The following is a 16,967-nucleotide window of genomic DNA, read 5'->3' as shown; positions in this document are numbered from 1 at the left end:
TTGCTAAATTAATAGAAAACATCAAATCGAATTTATAAAAATATTATTTACTTATTTCTGGAATTTTAATTAACATTCTAAATAAGTTAAATTCATTTTTTTATGTGGAAAAACAAAAATATTATTTAAGATAGTGTTATGTGTATAATCAATAAATATAAATTTGTACACAAATATAACACATTATTATATGATCAAATATTATTTTATTTTTAATTTAAAATCACTTTATTATATACTGACATATCATTATTTATAAATAAGTTTGTATAATTATTTATACATATAATTTTATTATATTTTTATATTTGAACTCAAACATTACTATTTTTCTTTTAAAATTTCAATAATTCAAGTCCAAATATTCAACAAAGAAAGTAATACATTAAATATACAACAATCGTAACGTATTAGCGAGGATAAAACAAAAATATATATATATATATATATATATATTTATTTATTTTATTTATTTAATTGATAGCTATACCTAAGGTGGGTATGGTCCAAATTACTCGAATTTGGAGCAAACAAGTCAATTCTAATTTTTTTTTTTTGAATTTGTGCTAATATCTATTTAAACTTTTTTTGGATTAACCCCAAATTGACTCCAATTTTTTTTTTTTTTTTTTGATTTGAGATAATATCCATTTAAGCTTTATTTGAATTAACACCAAATTGACTCCAACTCTTGCTAAACTTATACAACTTTTATATATAACATCTTGGCTCGATAAAAATATACCATTTATCAGTGTTTTTTTTGTGGATTTTATAACAAAAAATATATATTATTTTTAAATAATATAAGATATTCGTTCTTTGTATTTTGTTGACATAAAAATATACACATTAATTTATAATATTATTGATATGTCACCATGTGAATGTCATCACCATTGATTTTATTTCAAGAATAAGAAAAGAATTAGACCAAAGAAAGTCATAAGTGAGTTTTTTAGAAAATAGATTGAACACCACAAACTACCAAACCCATAAAATAAAGATAAGAAAGATTAAGACTTAAAAAGAGATGCGATGCGAAGTCAAGCCAATATGGGTTTAAAACGAAAAACAAGAAAATTGAAGCCCTAATGAGCAAAAAGCAAAAGATTAGGCTGCCAATTATAAAAAAATTATCAATTGCTTAAAGCAATAAAGGATAAATCATAAATGATGAAAATGGAATATATATTTGAGTAAAGTTGCCGTTAAAATAATAATAAAAAGAGAATATGATTCGCTACATCGTGTAGCATGATAACTCCATGACATCTCACTCGACCCGTTGACTAAAACAATTTACATTACACCTTAAGTGTCAATTCCACGGCTACGATTTGTTTTACTCGTACACCGTGCATCTCACGAGTGTCTTCTTAATTGTAATTAAGTCAATAATTAATCTATTAATTGCATCTTTCATTACAATTAACGCTTAAGACAACAAACAACTAAGTATTTGTCTCTTAAATTAAAAAATTAAAAAATTAATAATATTCACATAGACACTCTCTCTCTTTCTCTGAAAACTTTCCATCTTTCTCTCTCTGCATTTCTTCTGCTTTGGTCTAAGCCTTTTCAGTTTCTATTCGTTGTTGAAACTGGGGTTTTTTTTTTTTTTTTTGAGCTACAGATACACCGGTATACAGTAAGTAGTGTTAGATTTTTGTGTATTTGTTTTTTGAGATTTTTTAGAGTGAGTTTTAGCTCCAAAAAGTTGGTAAATTTAGAGATTTAGAGGACTTGATTTCTCTGTTATTTCTGGGTATGTTGAGCTTGTTAAGTTTTGTTTAATGAGTTTGGAGAGTGTTATTTGATATTTTGCTGCGTAATTTTGGATTAATTTTGTGTCTCGAGATATGGGATATTGTTTTTAGGTGGGTTATTAAATTGGAGTGATTTTGTTATGTGTTTTCTGAGAAATGGATTTTGTTTCGATTAGGTTTATCTTATTGATTTTATTTGAATGTTTGTTTTGGTTGACATGTGAGTGAATGAGTTTATAGATCTACGTTTAGAAAGTGTTTTGAGTTCTAGAGCTTTGAGCGTCTGGTTTTGTATATTGTTTGAAGTTCGTGTTAAAGCGAGGATCTCACTTCTTAGTCTTGCGGTAGTGAAACAAACTCTTTTGATTCTCTTGTTGCGATTAAAATCTTTGCTTGCAACGGGTTAAACCTGAGAATTATTCATGCAAACCCGGAAACATAAAAATAATTGCAGGTCAGATAGAATTTCTTAGTTTGGAGATCTGGGATGGTTTACATGTGCCATATGATTTAACCGGATAGTCCAATTATAGGATCGAGTTTTTGCATGACATTAGAACTCAGTGGGTTATGATTGATTAATTATGTTTCTAATGGAAAATTAATTACTACAAATTGTTGCATGCATTGGCTCCTGTAACTTTGATCTAAAGTGGAAAGTATTTATGAGGAAGATTTCTTTGTTTTCAAAGAGTGTGCTTGGTGTTTTAACTAAAAAAATAATTATTTTTCTAAGCATCGGTGAAAAAAAAAAAAAAACTTCTTTATCTGCCAAGTGCCAAACAGGTCTAGAGATTTTGCATGTGTATATTTTTTATGATAAGTTCCATACTGTCATCTGTTTGCATATGATCATAAATAGCCAGATCATATAAAAGTTGTATCTTATTATTCTTCTGTGCTAGAGGTTACACTAAAGAACCTGTTCTTGATGTGAACAGTTTCTTTCAAGTCTCCTTGATTCTCGGGTTGGCATTTTTGGACTTTATGTCATCCTTACAGACATATGAGTATCAAGTTTGGCAGCTAAGTTGGCATCTTTACTGCTGATCTGTAGTTAGGTATTGAATCTTAAGTTGGGAATTGCGCCCTTTTTTCTGTAATTTTTGAGATATAAATATGCCTTCATGGTGGGGGAAGTCTTCATCCAAAGAAGAAAAGAAGAAGGCAGCAAAGGAAAGTTTTATTGACACAATAAATCGCAAATTTAAGATTGCATCTGAAGAAAAATCCAGAAGTAGATCAGGAGGTGCTGGGAGACGATATAATGATGCTGTTTCAGAAAGGGGATCTCTATCCCGAGTGCCATCAAGATCACCATCACCTTCAACATATGTATCACGTTGCCAAAGTTTTGCAGAAAGGCCTGCTCAGCCACTTCCACTTCCAGCGGCTCATCTTGCTAGTCTTGGGTGCAGTGATTCTGGAATTAGTGCAGCAACAAAACCAAGATTTGACAGAAGTTCCAAAACATCACTGATTTTACCCCTCCCAGCACCTGGATGTGTCCCTAACAGGTTGGATCCTGCTGATGCTGAGGGAGATTTAGCAGCTGCTTATTCTTGTGACAGCTCCAGTGATAGTGATTATCCACCAGATTCTCGTCTCGTTAGTCCCTTGACATCTGACTATGAAAATGGAACCAGAACTGCCTCGACCAGCCCTTCAAGGTGAGTTTCTATCCATGTCACTAGAAATTATTGTATTATTCATGGGTGATCTCTCTCTCCAGGACTGTTTCATATCTGATGAACCTTTTAAAAATTTTCCTGAAGTGTAATGCAAAAGGATAAATCCCCTGCAATCAATCAGAAGAACACTAAAGAGGCACTGAAGCCCTCTAGTCTTTTGTTCAATAACCAGACTCTTTCTACATCACCTAAGAAAAGACATCTGGGCTCCCATGTGCAAAGTTTACAAATTCCTTTTGCTGGTGCTCCATACAGTGCTCCAGATAGCTCAATATCAAGTCCTTCTACAAGTCCGATGAGGGCTTTCAGCACAGAACAGGATTTGAATGCTGGATTTTGGATAGGAAAGCCTCATTCAGATATAGCTTTACAAGGATCTGGACAATGTTCGAGTACAGCCTCAGGCCATAACTCTGGGCCTAACTCAGTAGGTGGGGATATGTCAGGTCAGCTATTTTGGCCACATAGCAGATGTAGCCCTGAGTGTTCTCCTATACCGAGCCCTAGAATGGCAAGCCCTGGTCCCAGTTCCAGAATACACAGTGGTGCTGTCACTCCTCTGCATCCACGAGCTGGAGGGGCTGTCAATGAGTCTCCTAATGGCCGGCCTGACGATGTGAAACAACAAAGCCATCGATTGCCCCTTCCGCCTATAACAATCTCTAATACTTGTCCTTTTTCTCCCTCATATTCAACTGCAACATCTCCATCAGTCCCCAGAAGTCCAGGCAGGGTAGAAAATCCAGTTAGCCCTGGTTCACGCTGGCAGAAAGGAAGATTGCTGGGGATAGGCACATTTGGACATGTCTACCTTGGTTTTAACAGGTCTGTTGGTGAAGGAGGTGTCTACTTAGCTCCTATAGTAATTCGATATTTTATGTTCCCTTTTAATGAATTCTCAGCATTTCACTCATGTCACCATTGTTTTCTTCCACTTTGTTTTTTTTTTTTTCACCTGTTAGCACTACAAGAAATTAAAGGTAGTTTTGGTTCTTATTAAACGCATGTGAGCATCAAGTTGATCCTTGTTTTATCCCATTGAACTTTAGATTGATGATGTGCAGGGTTCAACATTGATGTTATCCTTCTGACAATATTTCTTAAAATTGAAGTTATAGACTACATTTTTACAAACTTAATGCATATCTTATATTCTGATTTTACTTTATTGTTTGGGCTTTGGTGAGAGTTGTGAGATATGTGGCAAGTGAATTTATCAACTATTTTTCATTTACCCTCTCTCTAGACTTTTTTTTTTGGCAATTCCTTCTCTCTAGATTTTGCATAAATGATTTTCTTATTATACTTTGTTTTTTGGGCTTTAGAGAAAGTGGTGAGATGTGTGCTATGAAGGAGGTAACTCTATTTTCAGATGATGCAAAGTCAAAAGAAAGTGCACAACAGCTGGGGCAAGTAAGGTTTTTTCTTTAATTATTTATTTTTTAATAAAAGTATTTTTCTGTCTCTTTTTTCTTGATCAATTTAAGTATTTGTTGGGCAAGAAGCAAGCTTTTTAGTTTGAAGAATATATGGGTTCTTTTAGGGGCAACATTCTCCATTTTAATGATTTTTGACAGGAAATTGCAATGCTGAGTCGCTTAAGACATCCAAATATAGTGCGGTATTATGGATCCGAAACTGTAAGTTCCATATACTTTTCAGCTTTATTGCTGATAATATTTATTTAGAGTAGCTTCGAGCAGTAAATTTGTGAGAATTTGATTGTTGAAAAATTAGTTGGCTATGATTTTTCTCCCACATTTCTAAATCTTACAGGAAGTTCTGCTACTATACAAGTGTAGCACTTTTGTACTTGATATGATTCAATTTACGTTTTTGCATATGTCTCCAAATGCTTTAAACAAATAGGTTGTATTTGGTAGACCTTCATATAAGAATTGAATCAATTGCCTTGGATCATTTCTTTTGTTATGAACAGGTGGATGACAAGCCTTATATATATTTGGAGTATGTGTCGGGTGGTTCCATTTATAAAATTCTCCAAGAATATGGTCAGCTTGGTGAAAATGCTATACGCAGTTATACTCAACAGATCTTGTCTGGGCTTGAATATTTACATGCTAAGAACACTGTCCATAGGTTAGTGTTGTTGTTAATAATTCTTTGTTTTGGTTATAGCAGAAGCAGCAGTTATCTGATTTTGATATTTATGTCAGCTAAGTGCTGATCATCTTGGATCTTTATTGTGCTTATGGATTAGTTTTAATCTTGTCCAGAGACATCAAAGGAGCTAATATATTGGTAGACCCCAGTGGCCGTGTGAAATTAGCTGATTTTGGGATGGCAAAGCATGTAAGAAAATATTTTTGAAATCTCTGTGCTATTTTCACAACCAACAGTCGTAAATGAGTATACGATGGTACTACAATTGTATAACAAATAGAATTCTAATGATATTATTACATTTATTTGTCCTAGACTAGAAGAATGAGTGTATCTGTCAGTAGAAATTTGATATTTCACCAAGTGAAGTATGTGGGGTTTATTCTAATATCGTTTATCTGAATTGCAGATCACTGGGCAGTCTTGTCCTTTATCATTCAAGGGAAGTCCTTATTGGATGGCACCTGAGGTCAGAGTTGCTTTTACTATTATTCCCTTACTTTAAGATTTTCTTTGATGCATTATGAATATTTTAATTGCATTGGTTATTCAGGTCATAAAAAATTCAAATGGTTGCAATCTTGCTGTTGATATTTGGAGCCTTGGTTGTACTGTTTTGGAGATGGCGACCACCAAACCACCGTGGAGTCAGTATGAGGGGGTTAGTAAAATTTTCGTGCAAAGTATTGACATGTTTTATTTTTGTGTGCTGGAATCTAATGTTTTTAAAACCGGACTGGTGATCGAACCAGCTGTCTCACTAGTTTATGGTTCAATCGGTTTGATCAATTCGACCGGTTTGATCGATTCAAGTTATTATCAAATTATAATAAATAAATTTTACTTAAAAATTTGTAAAAAATAAAATCAATCAAGATATCCGCACCTATAGAGGTTATCCTTTTTAAGGAGTAACAATTATTTATTTGATTTCAATGAATCAATAAAAATAAAAAAAGTCTCAATCTCATGATACAAAAAAAAATATAATTTTGTAAATTATTATCTGTAGAAGACATTTCAATGGATATGAAATACTTTTTTAAAATTTTTTTTTTGAACTTATTTTTCCTTACAAATATTTAGAAATTCATACAATTTAATAAAAAATAATCAAATTACTAAAAATAATTAAAATAAAAAAAAAACTCAAAATTTTGGTCAAAGCCGGTCAAAAACCGAGATTGACTGAGCTAATAGAAAAACTGGTTTTTAATATTAACCAGACCGGACTTGGGGCCGGTTCCCAGTCCGGTCCGGTTTTAAAATCATTGCTGGAATCTAAATTATTTTGCCAGTTTTCTTCAATTGTTAATTTATGTATCATACTTACATTTCTTTTTATCATTTTGTCTATGTGCTTCTTTGAAGGTGGCCGCTATGTTCAAGATAGGAAACAGTAAGGAACTCCCTGCTATTCCTGATCATCTCTCAGATGAAGCAAAGAACTTTGTGAGGCTCTGTTTGCAACGGAATGCAGCTTGTCGTCCTACAGCAGCTATGCTTTTAGAGCACCCTTTTATTAAAAATGCTGCCCCATTGGAAAGACCCATTTTCTGTGGTGAGCCTGCAGATGCAATACCTCCAGTTACAAATGCAATGAAAATTCCGGTATAAACATGGACTATTTTCTTTTAAATATGACATGGGAACAAATTTTATTATTTTCTGTAATTTTTTGGTTCCTTAGTAGTTTGATTTGTTCTCCTTCATTATTTATTTTACTTCAAAATAGTGATGATTTATAATTATTTATTTCCATCTTTATCTAGACTAGAATTTTACAAGTTATTTCATAACGATAAAAAAATGTTTCAAGTTATTTAGAGTAATCTATCATATTTCTTCAGTTTTTTTTTTTTCGATTTATCTTATCATGGATTTGATTGCCCATCACTTGGTGATTCAAGTTGCTCCATTAATTTTGAGAATCTAAATAACCTAACCAGTTTAGGGAGACTAATTGAACTTAGAAACGCCGAGACTGTTAATTCCTGTAGATGACGTGTATGAGAAAATGATGATGGAAATCTTAAATACATTTATTTAATCATCTAAGTAATTAACATAAACAACAAACAAGTAATAAGATAATTCACATGTGCATTGCATGGTAAAATAGGAATAGGGTTTTAGACTGTCAACTTAATTTCAAACCTACTCAGAGACATGGATGCGATCTAAGCCATTATGCACTTGCAAGGATTGTAGATAAACTTCCTTTATTTTTCTACTTTAGCTGTTATTCCTTTCATGATTTTGTAATTGCTTGTTTGTGCTTTTGGTTCTTCTATTAGGGTGCTGGACAGGCCAGAAATCTTTCATGCTTAGACTCAGAAGGGACTAACTACCAGTCCAGGGGATTAAGAACTGGTTCAGGATCAAGGTTTTCTTCTTTCTCTTCTTGTACACACACACACACTCACACTCTTGTTTTGATGGCATGTACATGCTTGATGTGCTCATGAGCAGGTAGTATTTTCTTTCTCTGCTTTCTTTGTCACAGCAACAATTGAACCTTGATGAGTTCAGAAGTCCAATGGTTCACCGTTTTGCCTGGAGAATAAATTTTATTTTGTCTTGCATATAAGCTAAAGGCTTGGAAGCTTTTTAGCTTAAGAGTTATCAGAGTTTATTAGTTTCTAAGAAGAGTGTCACAAATGCATACATAGCAATAGTTTTAGTAGCTTTTGTTTAACATGGTACAATGAGGACCATGATGTCTTACTCTTAAGGAAGTTAATGCAATAAATTATATGATATGGTTGCCATCTGATATTTATTCTTTTTAAAGACAAGAGATTTATATTGTTTTTTTGGGGGATTTCTCTCACTTCTCTTCTATTAATCGCTTGGTGTGGTCTTCAGCTGTACTGTTCCAAAAATTATCTTTTGCTGTACTGAATTTTCTTTTTCCAATATGTTCTCCACATCAGTGAAGCGCATACTCCTTGGAATGTGTCATGTCCAGTTTCACCCATTGGGAGTCCACTTTTACATACAAGGTCACCACAGCATGCTAGTGGAAGGATGTCTTCCTCTCCAGTATCTAGCCCTCATACTGCATCTGGTGCATCCACTCCTCTCACTGGTGAGAGCGGTGCTATCCCATTTCATCACCACCAGCAACCAACAAACTACTTAAATGAAGGCATTGGAGTTGCCCCCAGATCCCAAAATAATTTCTACGCAAATGCTAGCAACCACCCCTATCAAGATCCTTGGCCTGAGTTGTTCCGAGGAATGCCACAAGCCTCTCGTGTTTTCAGGGAAGTTGTTTCATCTGATGGAGCAACTTCTGTAAATCAGTTTGGACGTCCTGGCAATGGAGACCTCAGGGAGTTCTATGATGGACGACCAGTCTTGGCTGATCACTTGTCTGAGCAAATCTTGAGAAATCATGCTAAGTTGAACCCTTCTGTTGACTTAAATCCAAGCTCATCAATGCTTGGTCGCAGTAATGGTTTGTAGTCTTGATTATTGCTCTGAGCATGTAAATTCCTGTTTGATGCTGGATGATGGTTTAGTCATAATCATTACAAGGAACACAAATCTGCATGAGGAAGAATCAAATGAAAAAGTTGGATTTTCTGGAAAACTCGAACAGCAGAAAAATGATTTCAGTATATAGTGGCTTTGGTGTTCTCAGTCAATCAGGTGAGTAGCTTATTCCATCCTGGCAGCTTGTATGTTTCTTCCAGTGTCCACTTAAATGATACAATGCGTATGTTTGGAACATTTTTTTCCCAAGAAGAGAGCTTGCAGATACAAGACGAGGAAGTTTGGTATTGTAAAGAACTGTATATTGTTATTACACTTGAAACAGAGAGGAGTTAGAAAAAAGAGCTATATTAAGCATTGGATTCATCTTTTTCCCCTTCCCCTCAACCAAACTTTGGGTGGAAGGATGGTGATGGGTTGTACAGAAGAATGCGTTGCACAATTTGTCTATCTAGATGGCAGAATCTGCCTGATATTTGCTGTTGTATTAAGCTTTTTGCTTTTTTCTTTCTCATCCTCGGCTAGCAGCAGCAGGCAGGCCTAAAATCTTGTCTTTCTGGCCGAAAGGCTGATATTATTGTATTTAGTTTATACTTGCATCCATTAAATTGAAGAACTTGTGGCGAAACAACTTTACATTTCAGCTTATATTGTATATTTCCTTCTTGTGTATTAATGGTGAAAAATATGATCATGTTCAATGTTGAACATAGGAAGAAAATGATGAAAAAGCAACATTTCTGTTTCTCTTTTACATCCATACTGTTATCAATGGATTGGAAGAGCAAAACATGAGTTTGTAGATGTTGAATAAGATGAACTCGAGATATCGAACAAGCCCTACTATATCAATACAGGGATCAACTAATAGATCGAAGCTTAGAAATTTTTAAGCCGGTCGAGGGACTATCATATGGCGTCTTACCTGGTGGCATTTTGGTCATTAAATCTGCAGAGATTTTATTCTTATTTCAAATATGGAAGTTCGTCAAATCGTTAATTGATAAATATTAGCATTAAATATTGTCGGTTCATCCAAATCATTGAAGTGACTGTACATATTAGTCTCTTCTGATATTCACAGGAATACAGAGGAGATGAGTGTTGCTCTGGAACTGGAACAATGTAAATACATGTAAAGATTCTTTATTACCTACGTTTTCATTCTCATAAAGCTGCAACCTATAACTGTCTAACAGCTGTTTTTACAGTGAGTCGACGATACCGATGCTTTTGCCCTTAATTAAGACGTACAACAAAGAACAACTGCTCTCTCTCTCTCTGCATGTGTTTCTTTCAACCACTTTGCCAGCCCATTCACCATGATAGGAATAATAATCACTATGCCCATTAATGCGTCATCACAGGCTGAGCGAGCCAGCCTCATGGTAGGGATTCCAATTCGACTCTCCCACCCCAATTATCGGAAGTTGATTCCTTAGGAGGGATAGGATGAGGATGGCTCAAAACCCTTCTTGGCCCATTCGCTTGCAGATTCATTTTCTCCCTATACATCCTTTAAATTTTTAAGTTTTAATTATCCAATTCCTATTAAAATTTAAAATTATTATAAATATATCATAACTCTAATAAATATTATATTACTTTAATGTGAAGAATGGAAAAAAAATTTTCTTGTGGATGGGAGGGGAAGGAAAGGAAAATTTTTTCTACAAGGAGAAGATAAAGATCTCTTATCATCCCTGAATTGAGATAAAAAAAGGTTTTCCTTAAAAGAATAAGAATGAAGATTAGATACTTAATCTCTGTGTATCTTATTACCATTCTTATTACCATTACTCATACATCTTTTTTATCCCGATTTATTGTTAATATATTATCTATTTTAGATAGATAATTCATCACGATGAGGGTTTTGAATTTTATAACCAAATTATCTCATGTTTTTGTCAATGTACAATTTAACAAAGAGTGTTACAGATTACATCAAAAGAGACTAGAAATCTCACCAATTGATACATACATTAGTATATTTCATCAAATTCTTATTAACTATATATGAGAAATACTGAGACTTGAAAGCGCAATTGTACCTAAAAAGAAATAAAAATATATAGTTGAGTTGCATAATTGAGCACCAAAGGTCCACTGGTTGGTTCCAGAGAAAACCTGGTATAGGATTCAAAAGACAAAGCTTTCTCTTCTCTTATACACGTCAAAGTGGTTTCCCAATAGATTATATTTGAAAAAGACATATCAAACCTAACCATCCGTGCATTTTGCCATGAAAATGGCCGTGTAACACTATATATTATTTTGCAAGGACTCCAAAGAGCGACAGATATTATCCTGATTTATTATGACGAACACCTCCTGACTTTCCAATATTTTGCCCACTTATGGATGAAGGCATTTGTCATCAGAAATCATATTTATAACATCAGTCACATCTGTGATAACAAGTACCACAAATTATTATAATATAAATGCATTTATATGAATGCATATAATAAAATAAAATAAACACCATTTTAATCGAATTAAGATTGTGGCTCAGGCAATTCCAGCTACCATTTCAACCCTCTGGTAGATACCTGGGTTTATTTTTTCCACTATAGGCTTCAGCTCCCTCGGCTGCACATTTACCAGCAGGCCGTACTTCATGAACAACGTCAGTGACATTTTCTGCTCCACACGGTGGCCGGGCACCAATGTCAGACGGTGGCGCAACAACACTGCTGCTGTTATTGACTTCATTTGTAAATAAGCCAAGTCTTTCCCCAAGCAAATTCTTGGACCAGCATTGAATGCAACGAACTTGTATGAATCTTGTGCCTCGAACTTTTTACCATCAGAATTTAACCATCTTTCTGGCTTGAATTCCGAGAAATCTTCACCCCAGATGAATTTCATCCGACCCATTGCGTAGATTGAGTATGTGACTGATGAACCCGCCGGAACGAAAGTTCCCGTCGGCAAGACGTCGTCGGAAACCACGTGCTTTGAGTCTTGCGGGACTGATGGGTACAGCCTGAGTGTCTCAGATAATGCTGCCTTGAGATAAGTCAACTGGTCAACTTCGTCAAAGGCCAGCGGTTCATCTAGCCACTTGGATATATCACTGCCACGTGACTCCATCAGGACGGTACAAATTTCGGTAAGGATTTTCTCTTCCACTCTTGGATTTTGACTGACCAACCAGAAGAACCAGCTCATTGCCACTGATGAGGTGTCACGTCCAGCTAGGATGAAGTTGAGTGCCACGTGTTGAAGAAATGTGTCCGAGTATGACTCTTTCTTCTTCATGAATCTGGATAACAAGTCATCATGTGGGGTCCCACCTTCCTGCCGACTCAGCAACTCCAGCTTACGTGTATTGATAATATTGGATAAATAAGCGTCCATGTGTTCAAGGCTTTGGCTCATGCTGACTTCCATGCCAAGCCGAAGGCACCTTTTGAGCCGCCATATAGCTTGGGGCAAAATAAAGCGTTGAAGTGTGGCTTCAGTGGCTCGGTCGAAAGCCAGGGCGAAGTCGTTTTCAGGAAGCCCTGCTGATAGCGTCTGTGGGTCCTTCCCAAAAGTCAAACCACATATGTTATCAAAAGTGATTCTGAGTAAAAGGTCTTGAAGATCAACCGGCTTAGCTTTAACCTGAGCCGATTCAAGAATCGGGCAAAATCTATACTTTATCGCTCGGTTCACCCATCGAGCCATGGCTTGGCGCAAAGTCCTGGTGGTAAATTCCAGTGCAGCAGTCTTACGCTGGAACCGCCACGTGTCACCATCAGAATTGAAGATCCCATCACCGAGCAGATCATGGAACACAGACTGCCAATTGGGACCCTTCGGATAGTTATCAAATCTGGCCTTCAAAATATGCTCCACGTTTTTGGGATCGCACGTGACAGTCACGAGACCCTGCTTCCGACTTAGAAACGGAAGGGCAATGGTACAAGTCTGGTACGTGCCGCCACACGCGCGGAGATTGTCCGAAATCCAGTCATGCAAACGATTAGCGTTTTGGATGAGGCCAGGGAGGCTACCCAATAGAGGCCAGACACGTGGCCCGCTCAAAAATCTTGATATCACCTTGAGCCATATTAAATAAGCCGCTAAAACCGTTAACAGCATTAAAGCAGTTGTCGTATCCATGTGATCTACAGACCCACGTAACAAACTATGAACGTTATCACACCGAAACAACTCTTCCTCCAAGCCAATTCCCAGAAGAAAACCAGAAAAAAGACAAAAAACCTGAACCAGAAGAACAAGCAAACAAAATGCCAACTCAATGCCCGCAAGAAAACTTATAAAATTATAACATTTGTTGGAATGTAGCTTTCAAAAACTGATCCCAGATGATCAGAATCTCTGTAAACGGGAAGAAGAAAGAGAAAGAAGAAGAGGAAGAAGGAGAAAGAAAAAGAAGAAGAAGGAGCAGGAGAGAGGTTGAGAGAAAGAACGAGAAGTGTATGTAGGAGTTGAAACAAAAGTGATTTATAGATGAAGTGATTGAAGAAGAGGCCAGAGAGCATTAAAGGCCAACAGGAGTTGTTGAAGTAATCTTATTGTTAGGTGATTAAAAGGTAGATAATAAAGGCATCACAAATATTAATTCACGATTTTACTTACGGTCATACACATCAACACAAGAACTCCAAAGCCGTGTTCATATAGTCTTAATCTTGAAAAGAAGAAAATATGCTTAACTGCATAAACAAACAAAAAGGAGAAAAGAAATGCTCACCTAATTTTGCAGGAACTTCTTCTCTTATCCACCTTATATTATCCAGCATTCAATGAAGAAGTTAATAAAATTAGTTGAGAAACTATCTACAGTCTACTACACCAATACAGTTCTACGTATGCATACATAAGTATATATGCACGTAAGTATGTATGTATGTATGCATGGGTATGTGTGTGTGTGTGTGTGTGTAAATGGGTAGGATCTGTATTTAACAAGTGGTTTCCAATCTGTAATTCATAAATGAAAATGGTTTCTTCATGCATCTGATCAGTTGGGTTCGTTGAGCAGCTCAACTTTTATTGCTTTGTACTACCAGTCTTGTTGTATATAATATCATCATCGATGCCATTTTATTCTTATTATCATCCAAAGTCAAAACTTGTACGCATGAAATAAGATTGATCAATGAGATCATTTTCTATTCTTTAGTTGCTTGATGATGTTTGTAAAATTCGTATAATAATTAAATATTCAAGATAATTTTCTTCATAAAAACACGAGAAAAATACAAAAGTTGCAAAAAAGTACGTCGGTGTGGACAATTCTCATCTCAGAAATTTGAAGAAACCCGTGAGAGATTCATTATTTTGAACAGTGCAATGAGAAGGATGGAAGAAATGACGAACCAACCAGCTGAAAGCATGGAGCTTTGTCGATCGTCTTCATCATACCCGAAATGAAAATGATAATTCCCCCCCATTAATAAACTTAATTAGCATGCAAGTTTAGGTATTTTTTCGTTTTCTTTTCAGATTTGTCCAATCAAACTAGTACTATTAGTCACTACTCTCCCTAAAAGTCCACCATTGTCATAAATGATGACAATCAATTCTCAGAGAACCACAAATTTATCTTTTCCATTTGGTGTTGCGCAGGTGACCATCAATCATTGAATAATGAAAAAACTTATTAATAACCATGGATGAATTTAAGCCGAGCCAAACCCATATCCAAAAAGGAGGATAAAATGATTATTTACTTTGCATTAGGAAAAGGATAAATAGATAAATGAATTACTTGTTTTTTCAAGTTTTAAACAAGTCCGAAGCAGCAATGTAACAGTATATACCTGTGATTAATTATAAGGACGTAATTTCAGTCTTGTTGTACATTTCTTCTAACCAAACTGATAATGATGGTATTTATTTCGCTATGACTTGGAGGCTGAAAAAGAAACAGTTTTAATGAGCGAAATTGTAGAGCTACACATGGATTCATTGTTGATTGTATACTAAAGTTATAGCCATTGAATGGGGTGTCATTATTGAATCAGACTCAACTTTTCCCCCCTGAAGAAGCAATTTTTTTTTTTTTTTTTTGGGTTTAAATTTTGTGGAGGAAAAAAAGTTTGTCATTTTGTTAATTTTCATCAAATAAACAAATAAAAAGGATGTCATTAACAAATAAAAATATCATCAAATAAATTAATTTTCATCAAATTAACCCATTCAAATTGAATTAATCAGGTCCACCCATAATTAAAACCCCATTTTATTAGTTAAAAAGTATTATTGAAATCATCAATACGAAGTTAATGGACAATTACATCTCACTAGTAGGGGTGTTCAAAATTATTCGATAATAAAACCGAATCAATTTTTGAATCAAAAACTAAACCGTAAAATAGGTTATTTAAAAATATGGTTCAGATACTAGTTTAAAAATATTAAAAAACTGGTTTTTCAATTTAGTTACCGGTTTATCTTCAAAACCGGTTAACCGAACCAAATTGGTTTTTAAAAAGTTGAATAAAAAATTAATAAAATATTAAAAATATTTTCAAAAAATTGAAAAAAAAATATAATATAATAATTTTTAAAAATTCAGTTCAAAAATTGGTTAACCTAAAATTCAGTTCAATTAATTAATATTTTTGGTTTGGTTTAAAATCAATTAATTTTTAAATCGATTTAGTTTCAGTTCATAATTTTTTTTAAATTGAAAATTTAGTTTGATTTAAAAAATTGATAAACCGGTTCGGATAACTAATTTTGAACACCTCTAGTAACTAGTTGGACGTAATATCTCATTGAGAAGGAAAAAAAGTAAATCGATTAGTCGAGCCCCATGCGTTTAATATTCATGTACTATATATATATATATATATATATCGAAGCATCGGCATCAGCCTTCGTCCGCAACAACATGAACTTCATTATCTTACCAGCTGAATGACAATATAATTAATTCAATCTCCTCATTCGCCGTAAAAATTGTAACTAAGTTTCCGTTTAACTGTTCCATTCTTAAATTTAGAATGCTGCTAGCGACAGCTTTCTGAACTCTCTGATGCCAATAATTAGGAGGATTCCATTAATGTACTTGATGGCTTTCTCACTCCAAACTCTGCAAAATTCAAGTGTCAATCTCACAAAAACCTTGGTAGCATGAATGAATAATAAATATAAACGACAATAACAATAAATTAATATGAATTACATAAAATATGAGAGGTCTGCATGCATACTTTGTATCAAAGGAAAAAAATTTTCGTTATCTTCCTTTGATACTTTATGTAAATAATTTATGAATTTTTAAACTGCCAAAATATGTTTCGTAAACTTAAAAATTAATACCATGACTGACACAATGAACTGTCCCTATTGCGCCAGTTCGGGGGATTTCATTTTCAAACAGGTTGAATTAAGTGTAGGTGTGTCTTTTCCATGACATTCTTGATCTGATAGACTGGAATATGAATTAATGCTGTTAAAATTAGATGAACTAAAAGTGCTTGCTTGTTGCCGACTGCAGGTGAGAATTGAGAGTTTTCAGTGTCAAACTGGGTAGTTGCTTTGATTACAATTGTCTGATTTACTCACGAAATGCCAGGTCTGACAACTTTTTCAAGTATTGAATGAAGATACAAATGATTTTGGATCGCCTTCTTAATAATTAAGCTGCAGATTCATTCCCCATCTGTCATTTGATCGATAGGACTAACTAATCAGGCATACCCTAAATCAAAATATTTTCGTTCTAATGCCATTAATCTTCCAACCAACTACTATTTTATTGAATCACATTCACTACTGAAAGAACTGGAAACCAGGGGCTCAATCAACCTTTGATCACTGATAAGCCCACAGTTCTGTTTAATAAGCTTTGAGTATAGATGGGTCCAAAAGTAGAGAGTATTTAGCTAAGGGCTGAGTGTGGATTTGAGCT

At 34.6% G+C, this 16,967-nt stretch overlaps 2 protein-coding genes across 4 annotated transcripts; one reads left to right on the top strand and one right to left on the bottom strand.

Moving 5' to 3' along the window:
• Positions 1-1,492: 1,492 nt before the first annotated feature.
• Positions 1,493-9,728, top strand: LOC123209940 (mitogen-activated protein kinase kinase kinase YODA-like). Of its 3 annotated transcripts, XM_044628041.1 has the most exons (12): positions 1,493-1,651; positions 2,711-3,439; positions 3,545-4,285; positions 4,786-4,873; positions 5,038-5,100; positions 5,400-5,560; positions 5,698-5,773; positions 5,994-6,053; positions 6,138-6,245; positions 6,956-7,195; positions 7,882-7,970; positions 8,521-9,728. In XM_044628041.1, the coding sequence occupies exons 2-12, from the start codon at positions 2,889-2,891 to the stop codon at positions 9,053-9,055; spliced, it is 2,712 nt and encodes a 903-aa protein (XP_044483976.1). In that variant the 5' UTR covers positions 1,493-1,651; positions 2,711-2,888; the 3' UTR covers positions 9,056-9,728. The 3 variants fall into 3 exon arrangements, with proteins under 3 accessions (XP_044483976.1, XP_044483977.1, XP_044483978.1); XM_044628042.1 differs by lacking the exon at positions 1,493-1,651 and having other exon boundaries at positions 1,677-3,439; positions 7,882-8,078; positions 8,307-8,727; XM_044628043.1 differs by lacking the exon at positions 1,493-1,651 and having other exon boundaries at positions 1,680-3,391; positions 4,016-4,285.
• A 1,527-nt stretch (positions 9,729-11,255) lies between these two features.
• On the bottom strand, positions 11,256-13,536 carry LOC123212174 (cytochrome P450 86A22-like). The gene has a single exon (XM_044631237.1). It carries the CDS (start codon positions 13,199-13,201, stop codon positions 11,600-11,602), a length of 1,602 nt encoding a protein of 533 aa, XP_044487172.1. The 5' UTR covers positions 13,202-13,536; the 3' UTR covers positions 11,256-11,599.
• Between the last annotated feature and the right edge of the window lie 3,431 nt (positions 13,537-16,967).

This window comes from Mangifera indica, chromosome 3, assembly GCF_011075055.1.
Source record: "Mangifera indica cultivar Alphonso chromosome 3, CATAS_Mindica_2.1, whole genome shotgun sequence".
NCBI classification, from domain to species: domain Eukaryota; kingdom Viridiplantae; phylum Streptophyta; class Magnoliopsida; order Sapindales; family Anacardiaceae; genus Mangifera; species Mangifera indica.
Note: the sequence above shows the minus strand (reverse complement) of the source record. Positions and strands in the feature narration are given on the sequence as shown.

Excerpts from the sequence above, each read along its gene's own strand:
- LOC123209940 (XM_044628041.1), top strand. The coding sequence starts at position 2,889 with ATGCCTTCATGGTGGGGGAAGTCTTCATCCAAAGAAGAAAAGAAGAAG. Across the intron at positions 4,286-4,785 it reads GTCTACCTTGGTTTTAACAG|AGAAAGTGGTGAGATGTGTG; the intron begins GTCTGTTGGTGA and ends TTTGGGCTTTAG. Across the intron at positions 5,561-5,697 it reads GCTAAGAACACTGTCCATAG|AGACATCAAAGGAGCTAATA; the intron begins GTTAGTGTTGTT and ends AATCTTGTCCAG.
- LOC123212174 (XM_044631237.1), bottom strand. The coding sequence starts at position 13,201 with ATGGATACGACAACTGCTTTAATGCTGTTAACGGTTTTAGCGGCTTAT.